At 39.7% G+C, this 17,068-nt stretch overlaps 1 protein-coding gene across 4 annotated transcripts in view; it reads left to right on the top strand.

Moving 5' to 3' along the window:
* The window catches only part of USH1C (USH1 protein network component harmonin), a 105,569-nt gene that overhangs the window by 30,113 nt on the left and 58,388 nt on the right, over positions 1-17,068 (top strand). For all 4 annotated transcript variants that reach the window (XM_039538676.1, XM_039538674.1, XM_039538673.1 and 1 more), the window contains exons 5-11: positions 7,323-7,431; positions 7,547-7,571; positions 8,385-8,442; positions 9,666-9,769; positions 11,688-11,772; positions 11,957-12,016; positions 12,802-12,858. In XM_039538676.1, coding sequence (XP_039394610.1) covers positions 7,323-7,431; positions 7,547-7,571; positions 8,385-8,442; positions 9,666-9,769; positions 11,688-11,772; positions 11,957-12,016; positions 12,802-12,858 — 498 coding nt within the window. The remainder of the gene's footprint in view (positions 1-7,322; positions 7,432-7,546; positions 7,572-8,384; positions 8,443-9,665; positions 9,770-11,687; positions 11,773-11,956; positions 12,017-12,801; positions 12,859-17,068) is intronic.

Here is a 17,068-nt window from a genome sequence, read left to right as displayed (position 1 = left end):
GGCAACTGAGAACAAAACCCAAGTGGGATGGAAGTACTTTTTCATTGGACTTTTGTTACCCTGGAAAGGGCCTGAACTCTGAGAGTGACCCAGCCAGAGGGCTGAGCCACATGAATTTCTGGGAGAGACAGAAAACCTATGTGAGGAGAAACTGAGGTAGAGAGCACCTGCAGTGCTGTGCTCATCCAGCAGGGGACAGTGCAAGGCAAGCATACTCTGTGACAGGCTGTTTCATCAAAGTGGAAACTTCTGTAAGAAATGTTGCATTTTGATGGGATTTTTCAAGTTTTCATTTTCATTTCATTTCAGGAACTTTTTGTTTTCACATTTTAGTTCATATTTTAACAATTTTCATATTTTAGTTGCTGAAAACTGACATATTTGGGGCTTTCAACTGCCAAAAACCAAGGTGTGACAGGATGGACTGCCCCTTTTGGGCCCAGGAGATTTGGGGCCAGCTAGCCCCATTTGGTTAGCCGTGCCCTGCCACACCTGGACAAGGTGTGGGACTTAAGAGGAAGAAAGCCCAGCAGTAGGATGATGACTGCGGAGGTGTGCAGGCTGACTGCTCCTTCCTGAGGGCTCGAGTCTTCTGTGACAGGCTGGCTGAGGAGATCCACAGAGTCTCTCCACTGGAAGAGGTGAAGGAAAGCGGGTGTGGCTGTTAGGTCTCTTATGGCAAGGGTCTGAAGAAAGAGCCTGAGTGAGCCTGGGACCAAAGGCCAGTGAAAAGGCTAGGATTTGCCTGAGAATATGGAGGACACCCAGAACTGAGAAGGGAACAAAGAGGACTTTTCACAGATTTTAGTGAGAAGGCTCTTAGAGGAACCCTGGAGGCAAAGCGAAGAAGGAGAGGAAGAAGTGTTTACAGGCCTGAGTGTGGGACTAAATGTGACTTAGACAAAGGGCACACTCACCAAAACAGCCCGGAAGGCATGGGTGATTGGGTAGAGTCATGGAAATCCAAGGGGAAACAGAGGCAAAGCTGTTGCAATGTTCCACTGCATTGCAAGGGAGCACTCTGTGACAGAAAGTTGTGTAACACAAGGTTTTCAGTTTTAAAATGACAAAAATTGATGTTTTTGTTGGAACAAAAAGCAGCTGTTAGAGCTATCTACTAGGATATGTTTCACCCCATGAAAAAATCTTAGAATCCCTGCTTTGGTTATTTTTTAGCATGATGCAGCAGCACACTGGCGAAATAGTGAAAGCAAATCTTCTGTATTTCAGATAATATGCAACTTAGATGTGGCTTAAGCGTATTTTAAAAATATACAACTGAGAGCTGAGCTCTGCATGTGATAGGTATGATAGGAGTTAAATAGCTGTGTCATATTGATTAAAGAGAGGGATTTAGGTCTTTGAAAGAATTATCAGGGCACAATTACTGGATAAATTTCTAATTATCCAAAGTTAGGTATGAACTCATGTTGTATATAACAACTATAATGTAAGCCAGTATGATTGCTAATATTATCAATACGTTTGCACTCAGGACTACACAGAATATGAAAAATGCTCTCTAGAACCAAAATAAAAATTATTTTTCCTTTATCTTATTCTGCTTGATCTGGCAGAGTTCTGCCTCTGGTGCTTTTGACTCTCAGGCCTCACTCATACTTGCACGAAAATAACAAAAGGGGTGAATTAAAATCAGTTTAGTTATTTTGGTACAAGTCTGTGCGGGTAGCGATCGATCTATCGGGGATCGATATATCACGTCTTGTCTAGACGTGATATATCGATCCCCGAATACGCTCCCATCGACTCCATAAGTCCACCAGGGCAATTGGCGGAAGTGGAGTCGACGGGGGAGCCGCGGCCGTCGATCCCGCACCATGAGGATGGGAGGTAAGTCGAAATAAGATAAGTCAACTTCAGCTACGCTATTCCCGTAGCTGAAGTTGCGTATCTTACATCGACACCCCGCCCCCCCTGGAAGACCAGGCCCAAGAGGAGAATAAGCTATACCAGCATAAGGTACCTTTATGCCAGTATAACTATGTTAGTTTAAACATAAATCACGCCCCTAATTGACATGAGTTATACTAGTGCAAAAATTCTGTTTAAACCAGACCTAACTGAAAGTGGCTCTGCAGAACTGAGATTTTTCAATGTGGCATTGCACTCCATCACACTAGGTTCATCCTTTCTCTGAATACACTGGATTTCTATGAACTACAGTTTTCTGCAATTGCAAGGCTCACAAGCCTGGGAGGATATTTTGTGTAGCACTAGGCTTGAAATTATTTTATTTTGGATCGATTTATCTTGAGTCTCACCAAGGCTCCATTTAACCCAATGGAAAATAACTTATTCTAAATGGAAATTGTTTATTTTGTACAGATTATACATGGGATAAACACAAAAGTGCAAAGAGATTAAAATTCCATGTTTATAGTTAAATAGTTACACACTGAGGCCTGGACCTATAAAAAATAGTCATGGGAGGCAGGACTGATATGAGTGAAAACCTTGCAAAGATTCTATTACTGAGTTTTCCTAGAGTCATTCCACTGGGGGGGCGGGAATCACTCACCTATCCCACCTGCCTAAAACAAGCAGTGGTTCCCTGCAGATTCCTTAGACCCTTCCCAAAGGATCTGCATGGACTCTGGAGGATCTGCACAAGTCCAGCTCCCTTTGCACAGAAGCCCTGTGCTTTCACACCATCTCTGAGCCCTCCTGCTGTGCTTCCCAGCAGCTCCATTGCAGTCATGCTGCCAGAACTAATAGAAGCCACTGCTACCCCAAAAGCCTCCTTTATTTTCCAGAGTGAAGGAGACCACATGAGTTAATGCCACTTCAAATTTATCTCTTAGGCTTTAAGGAGGATAATGATCATCACTCCCTGGCCCATTCCTCTATAGCATTTGCATCTGTGGTGAGCAATGGTGCCACAGAGCATCTGCCATGTATGCTAAGCTGCCATGTACGCCTCCACAACTCTAGTATGGGTCAGATTATTTAAGAACAGGTCAAGTAGACAGTAGTGGGAACCATGTAATGAGTAGTCCTGCAAAAATTTAGGTGATCAGACTGGAGGATCCCCCTATTTTAATTTTTTTTGACAGCGAATGGGATTTCCAAAGCACTGTGTGCAGACCTAGCTCTGTTCCTATTAAAGCCCATAGGAAAACTCCCACTGACTTCAGTGAAAGCATCATTAAGCCAGTTCTGATCCTTTTGAAAACTCTACCCCATATCTTCCCCTGGATGATGATTTTGTTTGCCCAGTAGGTGGAGCAAACACATCAGTTAATAGTTGTGAACGGACAGGATTTGTTCCATTCTGTGTGTGAAAACATCTTTATTTCCCTCAGGAATCCTATACTTTTATGCGTATCATCCAATCAGTGTTTTTAAAAAAAACAATAATGAGACGATTGAGGTAATTACACTCAATCTATCAGTGTATGCTATTGTTATTGTACAGTGTCATAGGTATGCATGGCACTTTACAGGCAAAATGAAATGTTATTTGCCCCCATAGGAAGACATGATAAAGTGACACAAGGAGTCCCATTAATGAAAACAAGTGAGCATGTCCTCACCCATGACTCAGGGGCGGCTCTACGTTTTTTGCCGCCTCAAACACAGCAGTCAGGCGGCCTTCGGTGGCCCACGTGCGGGCGGTCCGCTGGTCACACAGATTCGGCGGTGTATCTGCGGGTGATCTGCCGGTCCCACGCCTTCGGCGTACCTGCCGCCAAAGGCTGCCTGACTGCCGCCCTCACAGCGATCAGCAGGCTGCCCTCCGCGGCTTGTCACCCTAGGCACGTGCTTGCTGCGCTGGTGCCTGGAACAACCCCTGACTGCACTAGAGGAAGGGTTGCACCGTTAAGTCTTTATAGCCATATCAGACCAGAGTTTCAACATGAGTAAGCATGGCAGTAGTACCTTACTCTAGTCCCAGTGAAATCAGGAATAATTCTCAGTATGAGTAAAAGTGGTAGAATCTGGCCCATTGAATAGAATGACATGTATTATTTAAAAAAAAAACAAAAAACCTCCCTACATTAAAAAGAACGCTAAGGGTGTAAAGTCAAGCTTTCAAAAGTTAGGAAATGCCAGCGTTAAAGTTGCCTGTGGAACTTTAATGTGGCCTCCTCATGTATGTGCATTATGATACAATCTTTATTTACAGGATTGCATAGTATTTTTTCCACAGGATCCTTCCCTCATTCACTGTGCAGGACGGATGATGCTCCTCCCACCCCTCACTCCTGTCTGTCTTCCTGACCTGTAAACTCCTTATATTTCTGTACTGCAGACAGGCTGCTGCCTTCTCCACCCTGCCTGGGCATCAGCTGAAGAAGCACTTAAAATTGCCCTTGTTCCAGGGCCTGGCACCAGTGCAGCCCCAGGCAGCTGGGAAGAACAATTGCAGGCAAAGTCCTGCTTAGTCTCTGCAGCCCTGTGATGGAGCATGTCTGGTACAGATAGAATCAGGGTGACAAACCTCAACTAAGCATCTGGGCAACACCCCTGTTCCATCACCAAAGTTCAATACCTGCTCCAAGTCATAGGTGTGCAAGAGCCTCTAAAATGAAACAGTTGTATGTCTGTTTTAAACATTGACGAAATAACATATTTTCCCCTAATTTTGTTCTCTGAACCAGCTGAACCATTTTTACTGAAGCTTTCAAAAAAAAATAAAAATAAAAATCAGCCTCAGGTAGACACCTGGCATGGAAAATTTCAGCTCAAGCAGTTGCTGTTTGTCAAAGTTACATGCAACTGAAAATAGGATCTTAAAATGGAAGGTGTGAAGCAAACTTATAGGTGATGCTACAAACAATATCCATATGTGAATGTCTTTTCTGTAAAATGCCACACAAAGTTTTGATGGTAAGAGCACCGTCCTGCTCCATTGAAGTCAATGGCAAAATTTCCATTGACTTCAATAGCGCATTTTATATAAATGTTCATTATCAACAGTAATACAAATTAGAGCAGTTTGTGGGGACAGCCATGGAAGATGAAACAAGAAATAGACCCAAGGAATTTAGTTGTGTAGCTTGTAGAGATCAGGCAAAATACATTGGAAGTAGGGAGTAATGTTTGTAGTTTGTTGTGAAAGAATTTCTTGACGGTCACTTGCATGCCCTCCTATACTGAGGACTAGTTTGTAGTTGCCTAAGGGGAGAGTGTTAATGGGAGCATGGGTAGAAATGGTCCTGGAATCAAGCAGAGGAAAATTCTTTATGCCCCATTATGGTTGATGTTAGCCATATCAGACAAGAGTTTCAACATGAATAAGCATGGAGAAACACATGTTTGGATGCATGAGCAAGGAAGGCAAATAATTGTGCATGACTCTTTCTGCAGGATCTGGAGATCTGAGAACCAAAAAAAGTGGGTGGTGATCCAGGAAAGTGAAAAAGTGAAGACTAGATGAAGGATGCACTGAAATATGAAATAGTACAGTGCATAATAGCCACAATACAGACAAGGCAATTTGATGACTGCTTAAATTCAGAAAAAAGGTGGATGCGACACAGTAGCAATTGATAATTTTCACATAGTTCTGCATTAGTGATGCTGAATATTTTTCAACATAATGGTTTTCTGTTGGAAAATGCTGTTTAACTGGAACTAAAACTTTTTGTGGGGACATGTTGATTCAGATCAAAATTTGGTTTTGAAAAAAATTTCAAAAGAAGTTTTCCGATAAGGTCAAAATGTTCTGTTTTGACCTTATTAGAACAAGACATCTTGACTTATTTATTCAAAACAACTTTGTTTTAAAATTTATTTTATTATATTATAAAATTCTTATATATTACATTATAATATAAAAAGTTGAAATCAGAACAAAACATTTTTAATTTTGTGAGAACAAACTGTTTCAATTGATCCAAAACAAACAGAAAGCCTTTGAGGAGGTCCCTCACCAAAGGCTCTTAAGCAAATAAAGCTGTCATGGGATAAGAGGGAAGGTCCTCTAATGGATTGTTAACTGGTTAAAAGATAGGAAACAAAGGGTAGGAATAAATGGTCAGCTTTCAAAATGGAGAGAGGTAAATAGTGGTGTCCCCAAGGGGTCTGTACTGGGACCAGTTCTATTCAACATATTCATAAATGATCTGGAAAAAGGGGTAAACAGTGAGGTTGCAATTTGCAGATGGTACAAAACTCTCAAGATAGTTAAGTCCCAGGCAGACTGCGAAGAGCTACAAAAGGATCTCTCAAAACTGGGTGACTGGGCAACAAAATGGCAGATGAAATTCAATGTTGATAAATGCAAAGTAATGCACATTGGAAAACATCATCCCAACTATACATATAAAATGATGGGGTCTAGATTAGCTGTTACCACTCAAGAAAGAGATTGTGGAGTCATTGTGGATAGTTCTCTGAAAACATCCTCTCAATGTGAAGTGGCAGTCAAAAAAGCAAACAGAATGTTGGGAGTCATTAAGAAAGAGAGAGATAATAAGACAGAAAATATCAGATTGCCTCTATATAAGTCCATGGTACGCCCACATCTTGAATACTGCGTGCAGATATGGTAACCCCATCTCAAAAAAAGATGTATTGGAATTGGAAAAGGTTCAGAAAAGGGCAACAAAAATGACTAGGGGTATGGAATGGCTCCCATATGAGGAGAGATTAATATGACTGGAACTGTTCAGCTTGGAAAAGTGATAACTAAGGGGGGTATGATAGAGGTCTATAAAATCATGACTGGTGTGAAGAAAGTAAATAAGGAAGTGCTATTTACTCCTCATAACACAAGAACTAGGGGTCACCAAATGAAATTAATAGGTGGCAGGTTTAAAACAAACAAAAGGAAGTATTTTTTCACACATCTCGCAGTCAAGCTGTGGAACTCCTTGCCAGAATATGTTGTGAAGGCCGAGACTATAACAGGGTTAAAAACTAGGTAAGTTAATGGAGGATAGGGTCCATCAATGGCTATTAGCTAGGATGGACAGGGATGGTGTTCGTAGCCTTTGTTTGCCAGAAGCTGGGAATGGGTGACAAGGGATGGATCACTTGATGATTAACTGTTCTGTTCATTCCCTCTGGGCACCTGACATTGTCCACTGTCAGAAGACAGGATACTGGGCTAGGTAGACCTTTGGTCTGACCTAGTATGGCTGTTCTTATGTTAAATCTCACTCTGTACTTTACTTGAGATTCTAGAGGTCTTCAAGGTATTCTGCTATCTATCCAAAACGGTGCTTGTTCCAGTCACATGACCTCTGCATCAAAGAGAGTGTCAGTTTATACAAGTGGCTTAGAGACTTTTCTACACAGATTCCGTTTTTAAACAAATCATATAACAGATTTTCCTTCTATTTCTTATTTCTAAGATTGGAGATGAGATAGTTCGGATAAATGGATACTCCATCTCTTCATGCACTCATGAGGAAGTAATAAATCTCATCCGCACAAAGAAAATAGTGTCCATAAAAGTAAGACGTAAGTAATGCAAAATTCACATGAGTTGCTACAATTCCCACACTGACAGAGAGAATGTCATGTAGCTAATTCATAATCTGCAGGAAGATTTACCTGACATATTTTTCTCTTGCAGATGTCGGCATGATACCTGTCAAAAGGTAAACACACTCAGTCCCTTTCCTAAATTCATATCCAACATACAAATTAGATTCTTCATTTCCTCTGCAATCTCTTATCTACCATTGATACTCTAGAAAGTTGATAATGGCCAACTTTATCATTGATTAAAATGATACACCTTGGCTGATTTGGCAGGGTACTGCCTCATTTGATGGATCTGATTCCCTGTCTTAAATAAGCAAGCTTATCTTTCTGCATTATCAGTGGAATCAGTCTGGAACTCGGACAAATTCATCACCAAATTACCTTAGCAGAATGCTCCAAAGTTCTTGCATCTTCCTAACTTTCGGAGTTGTTTTTTAGAAGCAGCCTCTGACTAAAGCTGGCTGAAGTTTTGAAAATCATGATTGGTCTATGATGACTTTTGTTGAAAAATTGAATTTCAATGGTGGGGGGGAAATAACCGAAATGTTCTGATAAAAAAATCTTTTAGATTTTTGAGGGGTGTTTTGACTAGCTGTATAAACTGGTTGAGATTTTTTGACTTTTGAAAAAAGTTTCCAAAAACCAGAAATTTTTCAAAAAGTTTGCTAAATTATATACAGGGTTGTTTTGTTTTTTTTACCAGCTCTACCTCCACCTTTACTGATGTAAATTATTGCGTGTTTACCTGTTGCCCTTTAGACATCTAAGTACTTGATTACAAAATCAATATAATTCTTTATCAATAGTACCTACATTTATGTGTGGATGAAAAATAGAAGGCTGGATTGAAGCCACATTCAATATACTGATCATTTTTAAACTATTTTCCTCATCATATTTAACCATTTTGGTTTTTTTACTTCTAGCTCTCCAGATGAGCCTCTTAAGTGGCAATTTGTGGATCAGTTTGTGTCAGATTCTGGGGTAAGACACCTAATATCTTATTTTAGTAATATGCCCTCTGGGAACACTTAGCGATATTTAATTCGCTCCTCCCCCACCCCGTACTTAACTTTTTAGTGATTGCATTTATTTTGATGGTACAAAAACCTGTTAAGTGAAATCTGAAACAAACAGCTATTAATGTCCTACCAGTGTATTCCTATGTGGCCTTATCCACCTCTTCCTAAAATCAATAGAAAAAGCTTCCATTAACTTCAATGGGAGTTGGATGAGGTTGATAGTTAGAAAACATAACTAAAAAGCATCACCTACATTTTCAAAAGTAACTTGTGTTTTTGAGTGCCTTCGTTTTTGGGTGTCTGAACTGAGAGGGCTTTTAAAGGGGCCTGATTTTTCAGAAGGCAAATGCTCAATCTTTCTGAAAATCAGCCCCTTCAGGGGGTCTCAGCTAGAACACTCAATATCACTAACTACTCCTGGAAAATTTAGACTTTTGTATATTTTTGCTCTGATGCCCGGGTGATGAGCAGATGGTAAATAAACTGCAAACGTTTAGTAGACAAATATGAAAATGAAAAGCTCTAGAAGCAGTAATACAGAAAATGTGTGTTAGAAATGAAATGTTTCTACCAATATAAATAAAAGAATCAATAACTTCTGTTGAGTTTGGTGACTCAGCAAGCCAATGCTTTATGTTGCAAGAAGCAATTTTTAATAGATTATTTGACATACCTTAACTGTGTTATTAGAGGTTAAAATTCCTAGAGTGTGGGAGATTAATGGAAGAACAAATACATCTATGAATGACATCCACGGGTTACAGCAGTGCTAAGAGAGCCCATGACTTGCTTTCCCTAGGTTTATATCAGGGAAGGGTCCATTAAAATAATAGGTAATGAGGGCTATCAATATATTTTAGGCAACTCTTGTCATGATATGCACAAGCTAATCATTTTTCTCTTATGCCCTTGCTTTAACTTTTTTTCTACTTTCCTCCTGAGATGTATCTTGACTGTTGTGATAATCCTCTCCGAATAGATAAAAAGTCAAATTCAGTCCTGGCACAGCTCCATTGAAGTTAATGTAATTGCTCCTCCTTACACTGGGGCTGAATTTGGACTATATAGCAATGTAAACTGTAAATATGTAGGGTGAAATCCAGACACAATGGGAGTTTTACTATTGGCTTCACTGGAGCCAGGATTTCACCTGCAGTCTTTTTCCCCTTCTTTCTTTTACTATAGGAGGGAAAAGGCAGCATTGCTGGGCTCGCTTCATCTGGAGGAAGGGACAATAAAGAGAAGAAAGTCTTCATTAGTTTGATTGGTTCAAAGGGCATGGGATGCAGGTATGTAGATGAGTCCCAATTAATATGGTTTGCAAGAAACATTTGTAATTTGTGGAGTGAGAAAAGCAGAACAGTCTTTGTGTAGTATCAGCAAAATATACATACAATCTAATATTTTGACAAAGGTGTGGGAATACCTTTGTACAATGTGTTATTTAAACACTTAATACTGCAGCATAAATGTCTACTTGCCAAATTCTGCACCTCCATTTAGGCGCATCTTTAAGTCAGTACAAAAGAACTACTATCTTTGTTTTAACCATGTTCAAAATGGAAAATGTGATCAGCTTATTTCATAAAAGACACCTAGAACATGGTATAGGAACTTTTTTCCTTTTAGTTACTTATAAATCAAAAGAAACAAATTATTTATTTTTATTGACAATGTATGTGTCTAAGGGTAACATTTTAAAAAGCACTTAGGTAACTTAGGAGCCTAAGTCTAAATTTCAAATGCAAATAAATTATTTAGGTGTCTAAAGGCTAAATTTTTAAAGGGTATTTAGATACCTAAATATGCAGATAGGTGCCTAGTGGAATTTTCAAAAGTGCCTGAGTGCCATTGATTTAATTTATCAGAAGGGTAGCCATGTTAGTCTGGATCTGTAAAAAGCAACAAAGAGTCTTGTGGCACCTTATAGACTAACAGACGTATTGGAGCATAAGCTTTCATGGGTGAATACCCACTTCATCAGATGCATTTCCATCACAACTGCAACTTTAACAAACTGTGGCTGCAACTTTTGAACAAAAAAAAGAAAATCACAACTTTCTTATGGCCTTAGTTATAATGTTATTCACTCTTTCCAAAGCTCTCCATCCTACTTTTGGCACCAAAATTACTCAATTGGTCTTAATTCACACCTTTTTTTTTTAAATCGACTTAAGCAAAAGAAATGGGAGTTCGGCACCTAACTGAGGCACTTTTGAAATTCCCACTAGGTCCCTATCTGCATCTAAATACCTTTAGTAAATCTGACCCTTTATTTCTTATACTTACCTTTATTCAGATGGTCTCTGTATCTTTGGTTAGCCAGCGCTGTAAGATGAAATACCATTTCTATGCAATGTGCATTCACGTTGTACCGACCAGCATTATATTTCTGTGCACTCTTCATGTTTTCATTTGTTACCCAGCCGCTGAACAACTTGAAGCAAATAATTAAGGGAATAAAGCTGGTTGCAAACATAGAAAGATGGATAGTGCATCTGCCTGATGCAGGAAAAGCAGCAGTCAGTCAGCATACTTCAGAAATCTTTGCCATATTTGGTCTACATGTTTTCTTAGCTGCAGCTTTAGGATTTTTACCCCAGAAGGATGAGGTATAGAGGGTTTCCTGCCTGTTACTTCCCTCTTGGTGTGGTCCATAGTTCTGAAGAATATTATGTTATACATAACTGAGTGATAGTGTAGATCTCCTCAGCACCCTGAATGAACATGCAAGCAATTACTCACTCATTAACATGTTTTATATGGAATAGTTGCTCAGCTGGCGTAAATGGATTAGCTCCATTGACTTCAGTGCCAATTTACAGCAGCAAAGGATCTGGCCAAAAATATTTTTATCATAGTATTACTCTCCTATCAGCTTATTGTGATAAGTGTCATGCATAGGCATTGTGATCAACTGGAAAAACAATATTGGCTGTGACAGGATATGCTGTAATGATAATGTTAAATCCAGTGGGTCACATCCTTAGCTGAGGTAAATTAACATAGTTCCATTGATTTTAGTGGAGCTATGGTGAGTTTCATCAGCTGAGGATATGGTCCAGTGTGTTTTTCAAAAATCGGTGAGAAATACAGGAAGCAAATATCAAGACATACCTAACCTAGAAGCAGACACTAGTTCAGCAGGTATGATGCCTTCTTTGTATTGTGTTATCCTATATCATTTGTTTTCTCTGCTTACTCCAGCATTTCCAGTGGTCCAACACAAAAACCAGGCATTTTTATCAGCAATATTAAACCAGGTTCTCTTTCTGCTGAGGTGGGGCTGGAGGTGAGTATGTTGTGCTCCAAGTGAGATGTTACAGGGTAATTTTATTTTGTAGTAATTTCATACAGTGGTCTGGGATCCATTGATGAAGTCATGTTCTGTGACCTTTTTCAGGAGAAGGGGAAAAAAGTGTAAGGATACCCATAACAAAGAAAGTCATATGCTATGTTTTAATTATTTCTTATAGATTGGTGATCAGATTGTTGAAGTAAATGGAGTGGATTTTTCTAATGTGGACCACAAAGAGGTGGGAAAAGGAGTTTTTATTTAGCCACATTATTATATTTATATTAAGTGTTATGTGTATGGAAACTTCCCCGCAGTTGTGTAAATTCTGCCTTAGCTTCATCGCCAAAAGTGCTGGTGCCCAGGTGATGCCACCTAAACGGGGTTGGTCATATATATTCAGGTTAGGATTTTCAAAAGGGTTTAGGGAAGATTTAGGCACCCAACTCTCACTGATTTTCAGTAGGTCCCTTGAAAATTCCAGCCTTTATGACTTCCCAACACTCCTGTATTCACTATGCAGCTCTTTATCTGATCAAAAAGATCAAGAGATGACTTGATTACGGTGTATAAGTACCGTCATGATGAGAAAATACTGGGTACTAAAGAGCTTTTTAATTTAGTGGAGAAAAGCATAACGAGCCAATGGCTACAGGATAAAGCCAGACAAATTAGAGTTAGGAATAAGACACAAATTTTTTACAATGGTGGTGATTAACCATTGGAACAAATTTCCCAAGGGAACTGGTGAATTCTTGATCTCCTGATGTCTTCAAATCAGGACTTGGATGCCTTTCTGGAAGATACGCTTTAGCCAAACAAGTCATTTGGCTTAATACAAGTGGAATTGGATGGAATTCTATGGCCTGTGTTGTGCATGAGGTCGGAATAGATGATCTAATAGTCCCTTCTGACCTTAAAATCTATAAAACTCTGAGTAGGAAAACTATCCTACTTCTTTCTCTTTCTTCCTTTCATACATAACGTTTTTACACTGAAACTGACTTTTTCACTTTGTTTTTGTAGGCTGTGAGAGTGTTAAAAAGCAGTCGAACCCTAACTATCTCTGTTGTATCAGGAGCCGTAAGTAATGAACCTATAAAAGCAGAAAGCATGTGAAAAAACTGTAGGCAATAATAAATACAATAGTCTTTGTTTCAACATAAATTCATGTTCCCTTTTTGAATGCCTTGATCCAAAGCCCATTAAAGTCAACAGGAATCTTTCCATATACTTCAATAGGCTTTGGCTTGAAGTCACTAAAAGGGCCTGATACAAAAATCAAATCAAATTTTGCCAGCAAAGAATGTAGCTAAAATGCTAACTCGAGTTAATAGCAAGACAATGGGTCAAATTCTGCACTCACTTGCACCAGTGTAAATCTACTGAAGTCAGGGAGCCAGATGCTACTCTCACACTGGTGTAGATCACAAGTAAATCCATTGAAGTCAGTGGTATAAAACTAGTGTGTGTGCCCTGATGGTCCACATTTTCTAGTCTACTAAGGATGCTTTGGAATGCTTTGGTGGTATGAAGCAGCCTTTGAGCCAGCTTCATTGGTCCATGAAAGAGTCTCTCTGTCTAGGAAATCCTCTGCTGGTGCAGAATTGCAATAGTGACTCCTATGTTACTTCTCTGTTCCTAGGAGAAAGCGGATGCAACCAATATCCCCTCTGCCTGGTAATCCCTGGCTGTTGGGATAGCCCTTAATGGCTATGTAGCCAATGTAAAACAGAGCAAGCCACAGGCTTTTCTATTTTATACTGAGGACCAGACCAGTGGCTTGACAACCCCAAGATCAGGGTAGCTGAAAGCCACATTTGCACTCTCAGCTCCTGAGCTGTGCTGAGCTCTGCTTGGATGCAGACAGGAGTTGGGATAGTGCACATCTAACCATCTGTATGGTCTCAAAATTTGCTTTGCACTGCTAGATTTGGCCAAGCTAGTATAGTTTGGAATCATTTTTTAATTATTTGTTTGAGAATTATGCTAAGTGTACTCTAGCAGAGTAACACTGGGACTAAGAGCCTGTTCCCATATATTTACCAATGGCCAAAACGCCTGTTGATTTAAGTGAGAGCAGGACTGAGCCTCAATAAAGTCCTAGGCCAATTAATTCGTATTGTAAATGTTAATTCCAGTGGCATTGCATCAGAAATGAATTTGGTCCTTTGTCTCAACTAATAAACATAATGTGCCACTTCTAATGTTTTGTACGATGATAGTGTGCCCTTTTAGGGCCTGATCTACTGAAGTAGGTCAGAATATTTTCATTGACGTCAATGGGATTTGAATAATTGTTCTATTGTTTAAACCCTCTTAGAGTAAACTTTAGGGCCCCATACAATAAAATACTGAAGTAACATGTGCAAATCACAGGCAGTGTATGAACCTTAATATTTACTTGTTACCAGTTCTTGAATAGCTGAAATTAATAGGGGAGACAACATCTAGTATAGTATCTAAGGGCTAATGTTCATGGCATAAACATATAAAACAATAAATAGTATTCTTTGGCTGACTAAATGCCTTTGATAACAGCAGAAACCAGTTATTGCTGACATTCTCCATTCCCAAGAGCATTATTACCTTTGCACAGTTATACAAAAGAACATTCAACAAATCAGAGTGCCAAACTAAAATGTTTTTCTTGCCATTTGAGGATTTGAAAGGTCTGTTCTGCTGTTTTCTCAGTCTCTCTATTGATGCAGTTTTGAAGGACAGAGCACTTAGGTGAATGATTGTTTGAGGGAGGGTTCTAAAAGAGGATACTCTGAGGGCAGAGCCAAAAAATGGCTTCTAAGGAAATGAAATGATATGGCCAAAGACGTCAAAGGGCAGCTGTGCATGGACAGTACCCAACTGAACAAACAGATGTGCATGAAGAAATGCAAATTTTTGCAAACACAAACAGATGCAGATATTATTAACGTTTGGCCCATAGCATAATAAGAATTTCACTGTCACTTGTCATAAAATCACAGATTATTAGAAATTAGAGATGGTGAAAAGCTATTAGATTAGTCATCTCAATCCCCTACCAGAATAATCATTTAAACAATTAAAATGCAGGCTACTTTGGAGTGGGATAATGTGTGATGCTTTCTGGAGTATAGTTGGGTGAAATCCATCTGTTGTATAACTACTCTATGAACATAGTTCCAATACTTAGCCATTAGTATTTGGTCATGCACAGTGGGTAATAGTCTTCATCCTCTGCTTCATGCACAATGATTTTACATAAGTGACTCTCATGAAAGCTAAAAAGCTATTTTAGATGTACACTTCTAAACTCCCTGATGTTTTAAGCACTAGAAATATTTATGAATGACCAGAATGTACATGCCATTGGTAGGAGAACCAAATACTCCATCTACTGTATCTTAGGGTTTTATACTGGTCTCCAGCACCAATGTATCTGAGCACTTAGCACATATCTGATCACTTTTCCTCAAGAGTCTATCCATTTAAAAGTCAATGCACTTAGCCGAATGTAAATATTTGCACATCATACATTTCTAGCAGCATCTGGAAAGCATATGTGAAGATTAAAAAAAAAATCAGCATGCAAAGACCAGCATTTTATCCCCTGGATGACTTTGGACAGCTGCTTGTTGAAGACAAGAAGTGTCATGCACACCTGGGTGTGTGTGTGGAATTTTGCCCTTATTTTCTGTTTACGTTACCTGGGGCAACAAGTATTAAATGCAGTCTTTTTGGTTTGGGAATCTATTTTGTGTGTGTGTATGTATTTTATCCATTACAGCCACACGTACTATAAGTACAATCTTTTAATATTAAAATACTAAAGGTTTCAGTCACTATGGAGATCCAAGTGCATAATAGATTTGTTGTTGTTTATTTGTATTGTGTCTAGGGCCGCAGTGGTAAATCTGTGTCCCTTTGTGCTAGGCACTGTACAAACACACACAAAAAAAGATGATCTCTGGCCCAAAGTATAAGACGAGACAATAGGTAGATACCATGGACAGACAAGCGGATCACAAAGTAGCAATGAGACATAACAGATCCTTATGAACGGCAGTGTTCACAGCATACTTCTCCTCTGTTATCGCTAGTTATTAATTAAATGCTATAACCAGTTACAGATGTCTGGCTTGGTTATGGTGCATAAGTTCTATTTCATCTTTCCACATATATAAGGAAGCACATAATCCTTATTTCAAACATTGGGCCAGCCAACATTCATGGGAAGTAGCCTCATCCGAAGACGTGGAGATTTATACAAATAAGTCACTTTTGTCCTACTAAAATATAATTGTCCACAGGCCTTGTAAACTTCATTTAAATAAACATTCCAGGCTGGATTCTCAACAGCAGACACGGGGGCTTAAGGAGCTAGTTACGTCCAGTGCTAATCAGCACCAGTAGATGCTGGAGGTGCTGGGGACCTATTCTGACTTTAATGCCATTGGCATTAGGTCCTTTCTAGAGTGGAACTCTGCTATGCCACACCTTACCCCTGCCCCTGGCATGCCCCCTCTGTCTCCTGACAGACACCCTATTCTAGGGATGAGGGGAGGCTGCCATAGGAGCTATGGTGAGTTCTCTTCTGACTGTTTCTTCTCCAGATCCATACACGTTGAGCCTGAGCGAAGTGGAGAATCCAGCCCTCCTAATTAACACACGTTTTTCATTGAAGCAATCCCAGTCACATGGTAACAGGGTTTGAGTATTCAAGAGCATCACAGTTTTAAGGCAACTGCACCTGTATTTTCCTCTGTGGTCCACCAAGGGTACTCACTTTAGGCTTCCTGCTCCTAGCCATCACCTCTCCTGGGTGGAGACTCATGTCTCACTCTTTTCTGACCAAGATTTTTAAGGCTGCACAGCTCTCTGGTTTACAATGCACTATCCCCAGCAAGCCAGACTGCCTAAACAGGCCAGTACCTGTGCTTTGATTTCTCTCTTAAGGCTATAACTAGCATACTTGCCAGCAGTCACAAGTTACCATACAGAGCAAGCATAATTATTCTTAAAGTGAAAGCATTATAGAGAAGGCATATTAAAAACAGAGGTCACCCATCAGACTTATGGGGAAAAGTAGCTCAAGTCCGTCCAACCCTTCTGCAAGGATTCGGTGGCCCTCCTGGGACAGAAGGCTCTATCTGTTTGCTGGATCAGAAAGAAGGCCCTGAATCAGTTTAAACTCAGGCTACTTATCCAAAAGTCCTTTCCTTGTCTGTTGGTGTCTGGAGAATCGACTTTGAACTAGTATAGGTGAGCCTTCCCAGGGGGCTGATTTCCCTTAATCACCACCTACTCTTTCTAG

Source organism: Mauremys reevesii, linkage group 4, assembly GCF_016161935.1.
Source record: "Mauremys reevesii isolate NIE-2019 linkage group 4, ASM1616193v1, whole genome shotgun sequence".
Classification (NCBI taxonomy): Eukaryota; Metazoa; Chordata; order Testudines; family Geoemydidae; genus Mauremys; species Mauremys reevesii.
The sequence above is the reverse complement of the archived record's forward strand: the minus strand, read 5'-3'. Positions and strand labels throughout refer to the sequence as shown.